Below are 19,593 nucleotides of genomic sequence, written 5' to 3'. Positions count from 1 at the left end.
CCGGCCCTGTCACAGATTTTGGTGGTCTAGAGATGGATTGGGACAGCATATTAGCTACTGTTCGCGAGAAAAAGCTTAGCAAGGAGCAGGACCTCAAACTAATTGAGGATAAAATGAACCATGTCCATGCCGCTCGATCTTAAGAACTTGAGACACTTTGGCAAGCATACGAGAAGAGAGGACAGTTCCAGGGGAGGAAGACAGAGACGCCAGAGGCAGTCAAAATAATACATAGCAATCATAGCATACCTGAAGAGGGGCCTCGCACAGGTGCACTGTTGCGACAGAACTGTTTTCAGTAGTGCAGTGTACGTACCGGAGGGTGGTACTCATGAGGGCGAACGATCCTCCGAAACAACGATACAATAGGACACTGACGCGAGAGGGAATGGCGCATCGCTGCACACGGTGTGCGTTGAGACCAGGGCAATTGGGGATGTGGCGCAGGAAGAGAGAGTGCTTGACCGCGGCAAAGCTTTTCAAGAGATGGTGAGTTTCGATTGCAGTAGCCTCTGTGAGCACGGGCTGGTGGCCAGCAGGGAAGACGTTTCTGATCCAGACGACCACAGGTGTACAAGTTTTACGAGTGACGAGAAAGAAGTGTGCATTAAGCAAGTGATGACAGCAGAGAGAGGGATAGAGCAAGTAGAGAGAACAGAGAAAGAGAAAAGAAAGAATCATAAGAGAAAGAACACACTCAAGAAATGCTTCGAGGAAAAGAAAAAGATAAAATTGCCACCCAAGAGGAAGAACCGAAGAAAGCAACGATGGACGACGCTTTATGGTGTCGTTCATTGCAAAGCCACTATGAGAGCGGGATTTAAATGTAGGGTGAACAGTCGTAGAACATCTGAATATGACGACAACAAAGAACGTCATAAAGGCCCAGAGCAAGAGCGACGAGTACTTAAATGCAGATCGCGAGCATGTCCCCATGACAAGAAAAAGGTGTTGAGTCACTTTTTGAAGTTCGAGTTCAAGGACAAAGCCAGCAGCCACACTAACCGCTCGAGAAGGCATACATCCCGAAAGTACAGACGGAAGTTGAAGAGATTGCTGAGAACAAGATGGCGCATGAACAAACATGAGTTCAGGAAACATTGTCCATCAATTAAAAGGGAGGCAAAACTTCAACACCACAGGCAACTTTCAAAGCCAGGCAGGAACCGTGCAGGCACAGGAAAGAGAAGATCTAAGAAGAGAAGTAGGCACCCTAGGCAGTCTCGACAGCGACGCAAGAGAAAGGCACTACGACAACATTGAGGGTATCAAATGGAATTCCAATAGGGAGAGGACACGGGCTCTTATGAGGTGCGGATGGATTGGAAAATTGATTGGAAACATTACTACTGGTTAAGACACAGTGTAGGTTAGGCGTATAAAATTAGAGAGTAACTTGGATTTGGGTTCGGATATTCCTTACCAAGATATTTGGGGGTAGAATATAAGAAATGCTTTCATTAGTATCTATGGAGGTTGTTACCACGGCAGGGGTACGTATGGATAAAACAAGTTCTCTTAAAGATGCTCATATGTTGCCATCATTGCGGTAGGTAATATCCTAAGAATATATTTAAGGTAATGCTGTGTGAAAATGCATATGTTGTAAAGTATTTGTGGGGCGAAAACCACAAATAGTATTTTGCCATATGTAGGGTTTAGTAGTGCAGATTATGCAGTTGGGGGCGATGTGGTTGAGCAGAGTCGTGTGACGGCTGCTCGCAAAATGTGATCAGTGTTGTGGAAGAGTTGGTTGTTTAAGTGCTTTAAGTGTTGGTCTGAAGCAGTGAACCACTGTTTGCTACATAGACAAGTGATATAGCTGTGTTGTGATATAGCAGTGTGCGACAATGACTTTTTGGTGTTAAATAGTGAACTCTATGATGTGTGCAGTGAAATGAGTACGTGAAGTGAAGTGAGGTGCGGGGAGTGTACACAGTGGTGTGAATCACAAAAATTATGAAAGGCATCAAGTGCTAATGCTGGAACGATGTACGAAGACGGCGGAATTATCCGATACAACGAGGAAGAGGCATTTTTTCACATGGAAAAACTCTTGAAGGTGGGCATAATATGTCATGAGCCAATTAAGGGAGAAAGAAAGAAGAAGAAAGAACAGAAGATAAAAAGAGAACAAGAAGACACGAGGAGTCGGTGGCAGAAATAAAGAAGAAAGAAGTTAGAAAATAAGAGCGTCCAAATAAAAAGAATGCATTATGAAAACAGAAGAAGAAGCGCAAAAGTGCACGCGCAGCTACGTGGCCAACGGGAGAAGAGACACGTAGCCGAAGAGAGCAGCCCAGCTACGCTCTGGGACGACGAGGGGCAGAAGGAGCTGGAGGCTGGACAGGACGATGGATCGCAGAGACGGCGGCAACCCAATGGAAGCTGTTCTTCAGCTGCCGCGGCCACGACCCATGAGCTGAGCGAACGCCCCATCGGAAGCCGCAGCTACAGGCTGACGGCACCGCTTCCCGGATTCCCTGTGGCTACGATCCGCAGGCTAGCGGAGTTGATCGGGCGATCCAGGCGCCTTGGTCACCCCACCATCCTGACCCACGAACCAGGCCAACCGTGGACCGAACGTCGGACACAGCGACGTCGAGTCTACGACGCAACGGCGGGCCCAACGACGTGTCATCGGAAGCCGCGACGACGAGGTGACGTGGCCACGTCGAGGGACTTCATGTAAATATTTTGGACTTAGGTATGAATTTTAATATCTGAGAACTTTGGGGAACTTCTAGACTTAACTCGTGCTCTAAATTGTTTGTTTTGTGCTGTTGTCTTTGCCGTTTGTTTTTACGATTATAAATGCTTGTCTTAAACGAGCGACTTGTCCCTGTCCGTCTTTAGTCTACCGAAATCCGTGACAGAAGTCCGACTCACCGCGACCCGACAGCGAGCGAATATGTTCGCCCCGTGCTGTGACACCATCGCCTAGTCGTTCATGTGTACGGTCACACGAACGGTGGCACGTTTGAACGATCCGTGTTCGTCCATACCGGTGTCCTGCTCTTAGCCTCGCGAGACGGGCCGGCGCACGCACGAAGTGTTCGTGCGTGTTGGTCGCCGATCCCAAGCCAAAAGGAAGCGCCTTTGACCTTTTTGCGCCCGCCTAATCCCCCGCCATCACGTGGCGTTAGCAGCGCGACACTAGCGCCATCTCTTGTAATACGCTGCAACTCCACCACCGTAAAGCTATGCAGCGAAGCCTGATTACGGGAGCCATGCGGGGAAAACAACATCAGGGGACGCGTGAGAGTCACGCATCCCCACACTCTATGGGTCATTTTACGCCCCATTATTGCGATCGCTAGCCGCTCTTCCTTCGTTAGCCGTGGAGCCATCGCAAAAAATGCATTTTACTTCGCGTCAGTCGTCGTTTGCGTCTATCACTTCATGTGCCAATTGGCATTGACGTCACCATTCACCGAGACGCCGATGAATCATTGCCATTTTTTATCTTGAATCGTGTAGTTCTCAGAGCCAGTGTATGCATTCCGTTGCACATCCACGCTTATCACGGACAGCGGTCGTTCCACAAGCGACAGCAAGCAAAAAACAAAAAAAAAAGGTGAAGAAAAAGAAAGTAAGATAACTGACTATCTCTTATGATCAAATTTACACAGGCTGACATCGCAGATAGGCCGCAAGTGCACATGCCCCGTGCAGGCTTTTGGCGCTTACATCCAACATATCTCGAACCCAGCGACTGCCGGTACGCGGCGCTGTTGCAGCCCGCAGCCGGCCGCTTGACTGCTCTAGACAAGTGTGATTCTATCTGTACATTAAAAAAAAGTACGACAAAGTAGGCACAGCTGCTTGTGAACTGACTACTAATACCTCTACTCCCTTCAGCACTAAATGTGTGTGCGTGTTTTCTAGCGTGTTTGTGTATACAGTTAAACCTGGATATAACGAAATTGACAAATTCGCGAAAAACTTCGTTATAAAGAGGATTTCATTAGATGCAAGTTCGGAACGAAAAATCAAAAAAGAAACGCTTAACGTATTTTCTAACGCACCCTCGATTGTAACGCGCACCCGTTTTCCGTTTTTGTCGAAGCACTCATCCTTGGAATGTCACACCAGGTACTGGATGCGTGGACGCGTGTCATTTCGCACAAGCGCGAGGCGTCGACAACGAAGAGCGAGCGACACGATGGCGTCGTAGCATCGTATAGTGTCACCTAGTATCAGGTTAGTGAAGTAAAGCGCAGAGACTTGCGCAGTAACGAAAGAGTGGCGCTGCCAGCGCATTGAAAAAAAAAAGTTTTTCCTTTGGCAACATCAACTGAAAAAGGAGAGTGCTGGCTTGGTGGGCTAGGCCAGCTGCAGCAAGTGGCAGGATCAGTTTTGAATGAAGGGAGGGGGAAAGGTCACGCCTGCGGTGGCAAGATCGCCGGGTCAAGGAATGCAGGCCCGCCTCGCGCACGCTCGCACGCATGCACACGGCGCGCCAAGTGCGACGGTGCCGCTTCGCATTCCGTTGCGGTGGAGAAGGTGCTTCCGGTTGCTGCTCGCATGAAAATGACAAAATTTGGGGCGAAATCTTTAGGTTGTCGGTGGGGGGAAATTCGTTATTTCGAGGGGGTCTCCCGCTACCACTTCGTTATGTAGAGGTCTCAAATACATGTGCTTCTATGAAGTAACAGCGAGGAATAGAAAAACTTCGTTATATCCAGGAATTCGTTATATGGAGGTTCGTTATAAGCAGGTTTAACTGTACTTTGTTGCTCAGCGTAAAAGGGTCATATATAATCTCGTTCAGTGGAAACTCATTACCGTATTTTCCAGTCTATAAGTCGCACCTTTGTGTAAGTCGCACCACCGCCCTCAACATGGCAGTTTTTCCGAAAAAAAAAAAAACATTTAAAAAGTAAAAATTAAATTATGAGGTTTTACGTGCCAGAATCACCATCTGATTATGAGGCACGCCGTAGGGGGGGACTCCAGATTAATTTAGACTACCTGGGGTTCTTTAACGTGCATATTTTAATATAAGTCGCACCGGTGTATAAGACGCATCTGTTCATTCGGTAAGCAATTTTTAAAAAACTACAGTGACGTTTCACCTCGTGAACGCGGGTCACGCGCAATCTTATGGGAGTCATTCCTATATAATTGCGATAGCAATGATATGGACACTCCAGGTGCATTTCTGGCGTCGTGGTCGCCGGGATGTTCCGTGTAACGTTCGGGGCGATAACATCATCCCCGCGTGCCGTATGCTGTATGTGCGAGTGAAAGCGTGCGACGGTGCATCATGCACCAGGGAGGAAAGCGGGAAGGCAGCGCGGGAGGGGGGGGAGGGGTGGCTCGTACTCTGGTAGCAACTGTGTAGTTTGCGCAGCGGCGCGCCTTATCTTGAAAGTGCTGTAACCCCTGAACTTGACGACCAAGCTATTCTATCTAGTGCGCATGTGCACAATCTTTTCTTGATTTATATCACGCCTTCCCTCTCCTCTTAACTTTCCTTTATATTCACGAGCGTGAATAAACCCGATGTCTTCTGCATGGTACGACCGTGTCGTTCACTACTGGAGCGGCGTTTCCGCCGCCCGAAAGCATCGTAACAACATAGTCGCTGCAGATGCAATGATTTCGGGGTCAGTCGACTCACGGTCGGCCTGCCGCTGCTTGCGTTATCCTTCTCGCACGGCGCATGGCAACTCAATCATGAGAGCCCGGTACCTCCATAGCGCGCACGCGACCCAGCGCGCTTCGCGTGGCAGCATCCAATCCGATTTTGATGGCAATCTTTCCGGAAAAAAAATGTATATAAGTTGCACCGTTCTATAAGATCCACCGACGAAAATTTCAGAAAAAAAATCGATTTATACACCGGAAAATACGGCATTTGAACCCACTTAATTCAAACTTCCACTTTATTCAAACTGACACTGTGGTCCCGGGAAAATAATGTGTATTTCAATGTGTCAAAATCCCAGTAATTCAAATGCAAACGACAGTTACTTTGAACATACCGCTCTGCCGACCATGCCCTCAGCAGTGTGCCAACTCGCGCGGCCCGACTCGACAGTGTGACCACATGTCCTATGTCCTGTTGCAAGTACCGTATTTTGTCGTATATAACCCGTATCTAAAAGCTTAAAATTTTAACAGTACAGTTGGAGTGCGGGTTATATGCGAATTTTGCCTTGAAGTGCAGCTTCAAAGCAGCAAAAATTTTTTTTGCCTAGAAGTGTGTCTTCACGGCAGCAAACACCATGCTGCCGTGAAGACACACTTCCAAAACTCGTCACTCGTGTTAGCTCAGTGCACATGTGCTGCCTAACGTTCAATGAGCTTCATTCAATGAGCTTCTTTTAATTCGAACAAATTTTCAGGTCAATTCGAGTTCTAATCATTGAGATTTGATTGTACTTGCATTCGGTGCACATATAAACTTCGTAATCAACAAACATATCTGCGGAGATACTGACCGACCCATCCGCCACACCAAATCCAGGAGGATAGGCAGACAAAGCTAAACTTTAAAAATTACCAATCCAATTAACCAATTCAGAATTAATATATGTGTAATTTGTCACGAAGATAATGTCAATGAATATAGTGCTTATTTTATTCACAACGTTTAAATCAAGGCATACATCAGATGAACTCAAATGTAATTAAAGAATGTTAAAATATAATTTACCACAGTTAGGTCACATCTGAAACCGCGCTGAATGTGCTTGTACATGATATCCACTGGCAGAGTTAGCCTCGATGAAACTGCGCCCATGCAGCAGGGAGCCTATAATGTCGCTCCCCATACTGTGCGTCATTCATGCTTCCACTGTGTCCGGCACAGTACACAGATTGTGCATAGATTACCTCATGTACAGTCAACCACAAAAGTTTACGGACCGCTGGATCCGAAAAAAGAAGCTGAACATTTCCACAGCCTGGAAACACAACCTGGTGTTTGCATTTCCAGCCTGCACTAGTACATATGAACAACATAGTGCTGTAAGATTTTATTGGCTAGTCACAGACAGCTCGTATATTCACCATTTTCTCTGATCCCACGGTTCGTAAACTGTTGTGGTTGACTGTACCTGCAAAGTATTACTTAAATAAATAAATGACAATAGCACGAGATAAGGCTGACGACATCCCACGAGTAAAAGCAGTGTCACTTACAGCATTTACAAGTTTCCTCTGCCAACTAAGTTCCATCAGCATGAACATCAGGGAAGTGGCAGAATTTCTCGTGCTTTTCTTGATTGAAAATATTGACATGCATATTTTCTACAATATAAATGCACCTAGTATTATCACGACTGAATGAAGTGTCAACACCAGAGCACATGAATGTTGTTCTGGTTCAGTTGCGGACAAAAGTCATTGGAACAGGGGTGCTGTGGGTGATCTCGAGCAGCTTCAAGGGGAGCAAGAAATTTGACTAGGCATGTTTATAGGCTGCTGATCATAAAAGTTCAATCCCAATGCCCTCTAGCAGGGTCAGTTCGGATACAGGCTCCAATTTGTCTGCAGCTGTGCATGCAATAAATGTTGCAGATATGTAGTTAAATCACGGGTTCGCAACAGTCGCCCACCTAATCAGCATTTCACTGTGGCAGAGTGATGAAAACCTCCACTCTGCTACAATGCTCGCCGGGGGATGTAAGTTTCTCTTTCTGCTGCCTCCCGTGCATTCAATTAATAAGCACTGTAGCAAGGCAGAGGCTTGCAGTGACATTAAAATGCTGATAAGGTGGGCGACAGTTGACAAGTTGAGAGCAGGATGCAAAGCTGTCAACTCCATAACACAACTGTGCATGTGCAGAAGTTTATCATGAAACGAGTCACACACAGACGCGCTACAATGTTTGATTCTGTCACGATGGCACACTATTTAGTGAAGAACAGCTGCAGCACTGCAGAAGGAAAGCAGAAAAGTAAAGGCCTGTCAAGCACTGACCCTGTGGCAGCGGATGCGGACCTCGCTCTTCCACAGCACAGGTGTCTCGGATGTGCTGTGCACTTCAAACACAAGGCGGCGGTTCTTCGTGTCCATCAGGTACTGGCATCTGTATGCAAAGAAGGATCCTTCTGCCACTGCTTGCAGCAAATGCCACCACAGCTGAACATGGGTAATCAATGGAAATGTTCGCACATTATCCGCCTGCTTTTGACTCAATGCCCACCACATACATTTGAATTATCGGGAGAGGAGCTCACTCATTATAGGAGCGCACCACAAAAGCATCTCACACAAAGCTCCATAGCCAGTCCTCAAAGAATGTCACCACCTTAGTCCTAAAATGGCCCACACAAAGTTGTGCACCCTTGTGAAAGTGATTGTGACCAGTAGAGGTCATTACGTTGCGACCACGTCTTCCACAAGGCAATAATTTCATCACCACTTATGGCATATGGTTAGCCCTTCACCTCCCATAGAGGCACGTTTTGCACATCGGCTAGCGTTGGGCTAGCCCACGATAAAAAGTGTGTCACCAAAGACAACCCGAGAGCATCCATGCATCTAGAAAATTTTAAATGTTGTTGGAAACATATTTAAAGTGGAAAAGAAGAAAAATGGCATTACTATTGTCATCTTTGGGAAGCACATGTAACTACTGGAGCTGTTTGCAAAGAAACTGCCAAAAACGGGCAATCAGTGAAATTTCTTCAGCCTCTGAAGAACAACTCAACTTGAGGTGTGAAAGCACACGAGGGTTGCAATGTGGGCTTGTTGGTAATGCATCTTGGAAGGTTTACAGTAGCGCGATTAAGAGACAGGACAAAAGAAGACACACAGGGACACACACGGCACCTTGTGTGTCCCTGTGTGTGCGCTGTGTGTGCGCTGTGTGTGCGCTGTGTGTGTCCCTGTGTGTCTTCTTTTGTCCTGTCTTTTAATCGCGCTACCTCCAAGTCTGAAAGCGACAGTGATATTGTGAAGTTTCTCAATTTAAGCTCCAAATCCTCTAATGAAGAAGACATCTCTTTAGGCAGACAATGGATGCAAGTTGATGTAAACAATCCACCCCTTTCACTTCCATGTTTTCAATTTACTGCTGCAGCTGGCCTGAACATGGCTGCACTCACTCGCACAGGGCATGAAAGGCACGTTTGGGGACATTCACTTTTATTTTATTTTTTACTTTATTGGTGCAGTAAAAAGCCAAGTTGAACCAGTGCAGTAAAGCCAACTTTAGAATTAAAACAAAATTTTTATGTATGTTCTCTTAATAATTATATCGTTCTGAATGTATTTCTGGCATTTGTTTAATGTGCCGATTTCATAAACCATCTTTTAAGAATCGGTATTTTGGGAATGTCTTATTGAACATAGTTTGGGAGGGTGAAGAGTTAAGGAACTGGTGCTCCTCGTAACAAGGTTGTCAGGTCGCATTGGTGGCCTCTCTTGATCATTCATCTGAGGCTGCACAGTGGGTTAAGAGCAGTGACTGAGTTTCTCACCAGCTCATGGATAGATTCATTGCAAGAGCATGACTTTTGTTTTATTACCTTGTAAGCACAGCACTGTGGATGCCACTGGGCCATATTCGGCACTGTGACCATCGTTCGACGGGCATAAAATCAGTGCCTGCAAGGATCCCCCAACATTCTCACACAGCAGCAGCAGCGGACAGCATGCAGCAGCTTGACTGATACTGCACTGCTTTCCACAGGCATAAAATCTGTGCCTGCAAGGACTCCCCAACGTTCTCACACAGCAGCAGTAGCAAGGGACAGCACGCAGCAGCTTGACTGATACCGCACTGCTTTTTGCAGATAATACGTTCCTGCCTCCTGTTCATGTTGGATTTCTACGTGCAGACGATAAAGCGTGATCGCCTGGAACGTCCCTGGGCCATGTCCAGTGCTGTGACTATCGTTCGACGAGCATGAAAGTCAACACCTGCAAGGATCCCCCAACATTCTCGCACAGCAGCAGCAGTGGACGGCACGCAGCACCTTGACTGGCATAGCACTGCTTTTTGCAGATAATACGTTACTGCCTCCTGTTCATGTTGGATTTCTACGTGCAGACGATAAAGTGTGATTGCCTGGAACGCCCCTGGGCAATGTTCGGTTCTGTGACTATCGTTTGACGAGCATGAAAGTCAACACCTGCAAGGATCCCCCAACATTCTCGCACAGCAGCAGCAGTGGACGGCATGCAGCACCTTGACTGGCACAGCACTGCTTTTTGCAGATAATACGTTACTGCCTCCTGTTCATGTTGGATTTCTACGTGCAGACGATAAAGTGTGATTGCCTGGAACGCCCCTGGGCAATGTTCGGTTCTGTGACTATCGTTTGACGAGCATGAAAGTCAACACCTGCAAGGATCCCCCAACATTCTCGCACAGCAGCAGCAGTGGACGGCACGCAGCACCTTGACTGGCACAGCACTGCTTTTTGCAGATAATACGTTACTGCCTCCTGTTCATGTTGGATTTCTACGTGCAGACGATAAAGTGTGATTGCCTGGAACGCCCCTGGGCAATGTTCGGTTCTGTGACTATCGTTTGACGAGCATGAAAGTCAACAGCTGCAAGGATCCCCCAACATTCTCGCACAGCAGCAGCAGTGGACGGCACGCAGCACCTTGACTGGCACAGCACTGCTTTTTGCAGATAATACGTTACTGCCTCCTGTTCATGTTGGATTTCTACGTGCAGACGATAAAGTGTGATTGCCTGGAACGCCCCTGGGCAATGTTCGGTTCTGTGACTATCGTTTGACGAGCATGAAAGTTAACACCTGCAAGGATCCCCCAACATTCTCGCACAGCAGCAGCAGCGGACAGCACGCAGCATCTTGACTGATACCGCACTGCTTTTTGCAGATAATACGTTACTGCCTCCTGGTCACGTTAGATTTCTACGTGCAGACGATAAAGCGTGATCGCCTGGAAGGTCCCTGGGCCATGTCCAGCGCTGTGACTATCGTTCGACGAGCATAAAAGTCAGCACCTGCAAGGATCCCCCCAACATTCTCGCACAGCAGCAGCAGTGGACGGCACGCAGCGCCTTGACTGATACCGCACTGCTTTTTGCAGATAATACGTTACTGCCTCCTGGTCATGTTAGATTTCTACGTGCAGACGATAAAGCGTGATCGCCTGGAACGTCCCTGGGCCATGTCCAGCGCTGTGACTATCGTTCGACAAGCATGAAAGTCAACACCTGCAAGGATCCCCCAACATTCTCGCACAGCAGCAGCAGCGGACAGCACACAGCAGCTTGACTGATACCGCACTGCTTTTTGCAGATAATACGTTACTGCCTCCTGGTCATGTTGGATTTCTACGTGCAGACGATAAAGTGTGATCGCCTGGAACGACCCTGGGCCATGTCCAGCGCTATGACTATCGTTGGACGACCATAAAAGTCAGCACCTGCAGGGATCCCCCAACATTCTCGCACAGCAGCAGCAGCGCCTTGACTGATACCGCACTGCTTTTTGCAGATAATACGTTCCTGCCACCTGTTCATGTTGGATTTCTACGTGCAGACGATAAAGCGTGATCGCCTGGAACGTCCCTGGGCCATGTCCAGCGCTGTGACTATCGTTCGACGACCATAAAAGTCAGCACCTGCAGGGATCCCCCAACATTCTCACACAGCAGCAGCAGCGCCTTGACTGATACCACACTGCTTTTTGCAGATAATACGTTACTGCCTCCTGGTCATGTTAGATTTCTACGTGCAGACGATAAAGCGTGATCGCCTGGAACGTCCCTGGGCCATGTCCGGCGCTGTGACTATCGTTTGACTGAGCATAAAAGTCAGCACCTGCAAGGATCCCCCAACATTCTCGCACAGCAGCAGCAGTGGTCAGCACACAGCACCTTGACTGACACAGCACTGCTTTTTGCAGATAATACGTTACCGCCTCCTGTTCATGTTGGATTTCTACGTGCAGACGATAAAGTGTGATTGCCTGGAACGCCCCTGGGCAATGTTCGATGCTGTGACTATCGTTCGACGAGCATGAAAGTCAACACCTGCAAGGATCCCCCAACATTCTCGCACAGCAGCAGCAGTGGTCAGCACACAGCACCTTGACTGACACAGCACTGCTTTTTGCAGATAATACGTTACCGCCTCCTGTTCATGTTGGATTTCTACGTGCAGACGATAAAGTGTGATTGCCTGGAACGCCCCTGGGCAATGTTCGATGCTGTGACTATCGTTCGACGAGCATGAAAGTCAACACCTGCAAGGATCCCCCAACATTCTCGCACAGCAGCAGCAGTGGTCAGCACACAGCACCTTGACTGACACAGCACTGGTTTTTGCAGATAATACGTTACCGCCTCCTGTTCATGTTGGATTTCTACGTGCAGACGATAAAGTGTGATTGCCTGGAACGCCCCTGGGCAATGTTCGATGCTGTGACTATCGTTCGACGAGCATGAAAGTCAACACCTGTAGGGATCCCCCAACATTCTCGCACAGCAACAGCAGTGTATTGACTGATACCGCACTGCTTTTTGCAGATAATACGTTACTGCCTCTTGTTCATGTTGGATTTCTACGTGAAGACGATAAAGCGTGATCGCCTGGAACGCCCCTGGGCCATTTTCAGCGCTGTGACTATCGTTCGACGAGCATGAAAGTCAGCCCCTGCAAGGATCCCCCCACATTCTCACACAGCAGCAGCAGCAGACAGCATGCAGCAGCTTGACTGATACTGCACTGCTTTCCACGGGAATTAAATCAGTGCCTGCAAGGACTCCCCAACATTCTCACTTAGCAGCAATAGCAAGGGACAGCATGCAGCAGCTTGACTGATACTGCACTGCTTTTTGCAGATAATACGTTCCTGCCTCCTGTTCATGTTCGATTTCTACGTGCAGACGATAAAACGTGATCGCCTGGAAAGTCCCTGGGCCATGTCCAGCGCTGTGACTATCGTTCGACAAGCATAAAAGTCAGTACCTGCAAGGATCCCCCAACATTCTCGCACAGCAGCAGCAGTGGACGGCACGCAGCACCTTGACTGACACAGCACTGCTTTTTGGAGATAATACGTTACTGCCTCCTGGTCATGTTGGATTTCTACGTGCAGACGATAAAGTGTGATTGCCTGGAATGCCCCTGGGCAATGTTCGGTGCTGTGACTATCGTTCAACGAGCATAAAAGTCAGCAGCTGCAGGGATCCCCCAACATTCTCGCACAGCAGCAGCAGCAGCGCCTTGACTGATATCACACTGCTTTTTGCAGATAATACGTTACTGCCTCCTGGTCATGTTGGATTTCTACGTGCAGACGATAAAGTGTGATCACCTGGAACACCATTGGGCCATCTTCGGCGCTGTGACCATCATTCGACGTGGATAAAAGTCAGCGCCTGCAAGGATCCCCCAACATTCTCACACAGCAGCAGCAGCGGACAGCATGCCGCATCTTGACTGATACCGCACTGCTTTTTGCAGGTTGGTCTCGTCTCAAGATTAATTTCCTACCTAATATTGTGTAAGTCCCTGCTGCTGCTGTGCTGAGATTATGCCTATTTGAATGGATACTAAGGACACGGCCAGTGCTTGACTTGTCATGAGCCAGTGATGGAATTATCACTGTTCCTGGAATATGTTTCGTGTAAATATTGTTACCAGGTCGGCAATTGTTCTGTTACCACGGCCTCCATTTTCTGCAGTGAGGGTGACTCAATTAAAACCACCTGCAATTGCATAACTTGTTCTTCGGCAAAGAAAACAGGTGCTTTCACGTCAAGTAACCCTCAGATCATAAACATTGATGGTAAACTAAGTGAGCTGAATGTGATAATTATGTTGCTTCTCCCACTCGTAGCTAAGGTTGATGAGGAATGAAAACCATGAATGTAATTGAAAAGTCAATCGAGCTTCTGGCTGAGAAGTATGACACCATACTTGAAAAGCTGCATAAGCAGAACAATGACATGATTGGTTTAATGAAATGTGTTGAGGTCATTAAATCAAGTTCATCAAATGAAACTCCAGCTTAACCCTTTCAGACGCCACTTTATCCTGTGGATTGCATGCACCTTCAGAATCATAGAAAGTGTACAGCTGCAGAAAAGATTAAGAGCTTTCAATTCTTTAGTGAGTTTTGTCAAATTTACAGAATGTGGACTTCCATGCGGAAACTCACTACAGGAACATCAAATATGAGAAAACAACTATTTGGTGTATGAAAAGCTTGAAAAGCACTTATCCAGCAGCCTGAAAATTATGCCTGGTGCATGACATTGTGAAAAACAGTGAAAGAAATGAACCCGCTACATACAACAACATACTGACATCAAGCAAAAACACCCATTCAGCTACCTTCCCATTCATTTTAATAAAACATTTTACATATGTTATTCAAAATAGCAGCAAAATTTCAATCATACGCGTTTCAAGGTATATGCACACATTTTAAATATCATTACTTTCATTAGTGCTTTTGCTGTAGATGCAATATCGTATTGTACACAATTGCGTACATAGCGTCTGAGAGGGTTAATGAGCTGGAACACTATAGCTGGTGCCTGAACATTGAAGCATTGAAGTTATATGGCTTAGTTAAGGAAGAGAAGGAAAACCTTCTCTCAAAAATTACCAGTCCAGCCCACCAACTTGAGCTACCTGCTCTTAAGGAATGTGATTTGGATGTTATTCACAAACTACCACCTTGCACCAGCAAAGAAGCCGTTGTAATTGCCCGATTTGCATCCTATTCCTTGAAAGGAAAGTCGATGAGGAATCGCTCTTGCCTCAGGAACAAGGAACCGAGGATAAAGAGTTATGACAACTTAACGCCCATGAACAAGCGGCTTCTGTGGCTTGCCCGATCAAGAAGTTATGAAAAAAATCATTGCTACGTATGGCAAAAAAACGGATACATTTTTGTACGGAAAGCTGAAAGCGAGAGAATAATACGGGTTCATGATGAAAGTGACCTTGACAAAATGACATGATTTCCTTGTTTCAAGCATTGCTACAGTGCACAGTCACACATTATGGCTAACTCACTTTAGCTCAATTCCGAATCATTTCACAGTACCGCCTTCAAAGATAAGAAACCATAAAATTTTCTCACATTTTTTTTATCTGAACGCAGACAGCTTAAAAAATGTGGTTGATCCCTCTTATATAGGAATCGGTATAGAACACGAAAGTGAAACATGTCTTCACAGAAGTAGTGTAATGTTTATTGCACATTGATATATAATGTCTATTGGTGTTTTGTGGCTAAAGCGCCCTTAGGCGTTGATGCACCCACGCTGACGCCTGGTGGCACGTCTCCTCCATCACGACTACCAACGTCGATGACCATGAGCAACCGTCGTGCATATGGAAGCTGCACTACGCTGCACACGCTAGCACAACGCGAAAGACGAAGCACGTAACTGACACACTAATACAACGCGCAAGACAAAGCACGTAACTGAATCGTCACCGAGTCAAATCAGCGCGTACAGCGCGTCGTAATTGCAGCCTCCGCGATCAACTTCAGAAACATTTTCAGAGCTAATTGCGGAGGCCACGCTCCGCTGTGCTGAGTACGGTGAACGCCACCTAGTAGTGCTTCTGCGAGAACGCGTTGGTAGTGCTTCTTGATGCCAGCGTCCCTTCGAATGCTGGCATCGAGGCGTCGTAGTGCTGAGACCACCGAAGCGTTCACTGTCGGTGCGCGTTAGTGTCATAATGCAGTACTTCTCTTTTCTGCTCGTAGGCGGCGGCACCGCCCCGAGCAAGAGCGCGGGTACACGGAGGAGTGTTAGATATATAAGGCGCGTCTGTGTAGCTCTCTGCAAATGCGTTTGTGGCGCAATGGGTTAAACGCTCGGCGATCTATCGTCGCGGACCGAGAGGTCGTGGGTTCGATTTCCAAATTTTGCATGTTTGTGGAACTTTTTCTTCTGGTTTCTTTCTTTGTATTATGTTCGTGTATGTTCGTGTGACGTATTTCCGTGACGGAAATAAGTCAGTGAAGTCTTGGTGGACCCCGGCATAAAACACTTTCGTGTTAAAAACAAGAAAGAGAAACTGGACGTGTTCCTCGCCCCCTTAAATCATGAATTCGACGTGCTTGCATTCTGTGATACCTGGTATGCTAGCATTTCTGACATAGTATCAATCTACGGATACAACTGCAAGGCATTGTATCGATAAGATAAAAAAAAATGTCACAGTTTCGCCCTAAGGGCGAAGCAATGAATGCGATAGCAACACAGCAATGTCCTACAAAGTAAGGTGCGCGGCTTTGGTAGCAATATGAATTGTAGTAAACATGAGCTGATTAAGTAAGCAGGTGTGCTGCGGCGTAAGTAGACCGAAATGAAGAGAGACTCGATGACCACGAGAAGGCACGTGTGAAACGGTGGTGTTGATGAGAAGCGCTTCCCGTGGGCAGCCCATGCGAAGGGACACACCTGTAGTGCTGCCCTGCCGATCCGGTCAGCATTGCATGTGTAGCGTGCGTTGGAAAATGTGGCCCAACTATTACTAACTGAATGAACAAGCGTGGTGTGAGCGCGCACAAACAAACATGAATAGATCACACTGAATGACTGGAGACAACGACTGTCAAAACGCTGGCAGCAAGCGCATACGCCGCCGCGGGCGAAGGTACGTGCGGTCTATCACTTCAACAGAAACTGAGCGGCGAATGCACGGCGCATAAAGGTCAGAGCAGTGTGGAGATAAGAGACGGTGCGGGCAAGCGAGCGAGCGACGAGCGCGGTTGTTGGCAGAGTAGAAGTGCGCCCCCCCCCCCCCCTCCGCGCTCGCTCCGGCGCTGGCTTCCCGCTTCCTTGCTTGCGCGTGGGTGACTGAGTGCGTTCGCTCTCCGTGATAGCGCGCGTCCCCGCACGCTTCCGCTCGGGCATACGGCGTGCGGCGAAGATTTTATCTATAGGGAACCTCACGGCGACGACGACGGCAGAAATCCGGTTGAAGTGTCCATATAATTGCTATCGCAATAAAAGGAGGTGGTGTTACACTCACATAAAGAAATCTTTTGTGTATGACACTATCCCGCACTTCTCAGCTATGCTCCCAAGCCATGAAGCGTTATTTCTTAAAACAAGATATTTTGTTTTGGGCGTTGTCTATCGTCCCCCGTCTGGGTTTATGGCAGAATTTTTCTGTTTCCTGGAATCCGTACTGCATGATCCCGATTCGGGTCAAATGCCGGTTGTAATCTTAGGTGATTTTAACATTAACCTCCTACAATCCTGTCCGTCAGTAGCCAAGTTCACTAACATATTGCATTCAAGTGGTTTAAACAGCGAAGCTCTTTAAGCTATCCGTAAAACCATGCTCGTCGATCGAAAAAGCCTCACCTGCTCCTACTCTGCCAAGCTCCGCCCAGCTGCCTAGACACTGCGCGCAACTGCGCTCCCAGTCACCGAGACGTCGTTACCGACGTCGCCGCGTGCCACCTGCTTTCCACTCCACTAAGATCCGCCCACTTGCCTAGACACTGCGTTCGCCTCGCCGGAGCCCCATTTGGCGGGAGCCGAGCCAGTAACAACCAAAGTATGTGGCTTGCGTGCGCTTCACATCTTCTGGGATGCCATGCGGTAACAGATGTGGAGGCAGAGCTTGGTCGTGACATCAGTGATAGTATAAAGCTCGGTGTCGCCACGCAATACCGGCAGTTGTCATGTTGGGAGTGTGTGCTGTGCCTTTGCTTCACCATGGGTAGACCGAAACGAACTCCGGAGGAAGAGGCCGCGTATAAAAGAGTGGCAGCGTGCTATCAAGCTGGAATATGCTTGAAGACGTCGAGCCAATCCTGCCCGTCGAGCCGAAGAGGCGCTGCCAAGCGTCGTCGACAAGTGGAACAGCCAGAATATGCCACTCGGTGAAGGGAATGCTTGCGAAATCACCATGACTCCGTGCCCGGTCTACGTGTGACCTAGCGAAACCTTCTGAAGCTTGAGGATCGATGAGCTTCGCTGTCTTTAAGCCTTGCGCGACTTAGCATAAGCTTTGCTGTTTTTTTTTTTCTAATCTTATTGATGTTTCGACTCGCTCACGCCCTCTTGCGAATTTCTCATTGATTTATGTTTAACATTATTGGCAGAAAGTGCTACTACTGCAGGGGTTATAACCTGTGAGTTAAGTGATCACTTGTCTCTTTTTTGCATGGTCCCAAAAACGTTGACCTATTCAGAATGTCTTTCTAATGTTACCACAACCTTGCGTGTTATAAATCAGGATCGCATTCAATACTTTCGTGAGTTAGTATCTTGCGTGGATTGGTAGCAACTCTTGAAAGGGACAAATACTGACCCTAATTCATTATATGACAGCTTCCTAAAAAAATATGCTGCAGTTTCACCCAAACGGCGAAGCATCAATTGCGATAGCAAATCAGTAGAGAGCTATACGGAGTAAGGATAGTAGTTTTATCAGCTGTATAAACTTGGACATGCAGCAGCACCAGCAACGCACAGAATCGTTGTCGACGCCGTCGGCGTTTTGCCCACATTCACATGGAATCCGTGCGGCGTTGGTGACTGTTGCAGGTGCCTCTGGGACCGGCTCAGAGGTTTTTGACGAGATCAGAACGGGACACTCGTTGAGTAGCGTCCGAAGTCTTTACCACCTTCTCGCTTGACATTTTTATATAAAACCATAATGGTTACCGGGAAACACTGGCGGCGAACGCTATGCACGAAGACGAGCTTTCTGGTAGAAACGCGGCCTCTTGCGTGGGGCAATCTCGGAGATAATGCACAGCCACGCCAAGAAATTGCATAATTTTCAGGTTTCCGTTTTTTTTTCATACTTTTAATGTTTCAGTCTGAGAATATTTAACATAAAAGGCATGCGCTGTGGGTGTTTTGTTTCATGACATTTGTTTGTGGATTGTCATTCTCAAAATTCCGAGGCATAGCTTTGCCAAGAATGCAGGACAAGGTATGGCAACATCAACTGAAAAAGGAGAGTGCTGGCTTGGTGGGCTAGGCCAGCTGCAGCAAGTGGCAGGATCAGGTTTGAATGAAAGGAGGGGGAAAGGTCACGCCCGCGGCAGCAAGATCCCCAGGTCGAGGGATGCAGGCCTGCCTCGCGCACGCTCACACGCACACACACGTGCTCTCGCCTCGCAGTCGCCGTGAATTCGAGCACGCCAAGCGCTCGAATTCCGTCGCGGCGGCGAAGATGCTTCCGGTTGCTGCTCGTGCAAAAATGACAAAATTTTGGGCAAAATCAGGTTGTCGGAGGGGAAAATTCGTTATTTCAAGGGGGTCTCCCGCTGCCACTTCGTTACGTAGAGGTCTCAAATACATGTGCTTCTATAGAGTAACGGCGGGGAATAGAAAAACTTCGTTATATCCCGGAATTCGTTATATGAAGGTTTGTTATAAGCAAGTTTAACTGCATATAAAACAGTAAAATGATCAGCAGTGGCGACATGCACAAACGCCTGTGTGCTTGCATTGTAGGGCATGTTAAAGAACCCCCGATGGTCAAAATTAATCCGGAGCCCTCCACTACGGCGTGCCTCATAATCAGAACTAGTTTTGGCACGTAAATTCCCAGAAAGAAGAAGGAGCCCCCTTGATATGAATTTTGTTCTTGTTATTTCATGCGTTTTAGGGGCTTTACGTATGATAGGTCAATGAGAAGAGAGAAAGGA

General features: G+C 47.5%; 1 protein-coding gene and 1 long non-coding RNA gene across 4 annotated transcripts in view; both read right to left on the bottom strand.

Annotated features, from left to right (window-relative positions):
• The window catches only part of LOC119451021 (RING finger protein 141-like), a 155,080-nt gene that overhangs the window by 92,382 nt on the left and 43,105 nt on the right, over positions 1–19,593 (bottom strand). For 2 of the 3 annotated variants that reach the window (XM_037714456.2, XM_049666778.1), the window contains exon 3: positions 7,934–8,042. In XM_037714456.2, the coding sequence (XP_037570384.1) occupies positions 7,934–8,042 (109 nt within the window). Of the gene's footprint in view, positions 1–7,933; positions 8,071–19,593 lie in introns of all 3 variants that reach the window. The other variant, XM_049666777.1, reaches the window with a different exon arrangement.
• Positions 10,857–13,514, bottom strand: LOC125945169 (uncharacterized). The gene is made up of 3 exons (XR_007466669.1): positions 12,912–13,514; positions 11,366–11,563; positions 10,857–10,940 (listed from the first exon to the last, which is right to left on the bottom strand). It is a non-coding gene; the product is annotated as an uncharacterized LOC125945169 (long non-coding RNA).

Source organism: Dermacentor silvarum, chromosome 4 (assembly GCF_013339745.2).
Source record: "Dermacentor silvarum isolate Dsil-2018 chromosome 4, BIME_Dsil_1.4, whole genome shotgun sequence".
Classification (NCBI taxonomy): domain Eukaryota; kingdom Metazoa; phylum Arthropoda; class Arachnida; order Ixodida; family Ixodidae; genus Dermacentor; species Dermacentor silvarum.
This window is presented reverse-complemented; position numbering and strand designations above follow the sequence as displayed.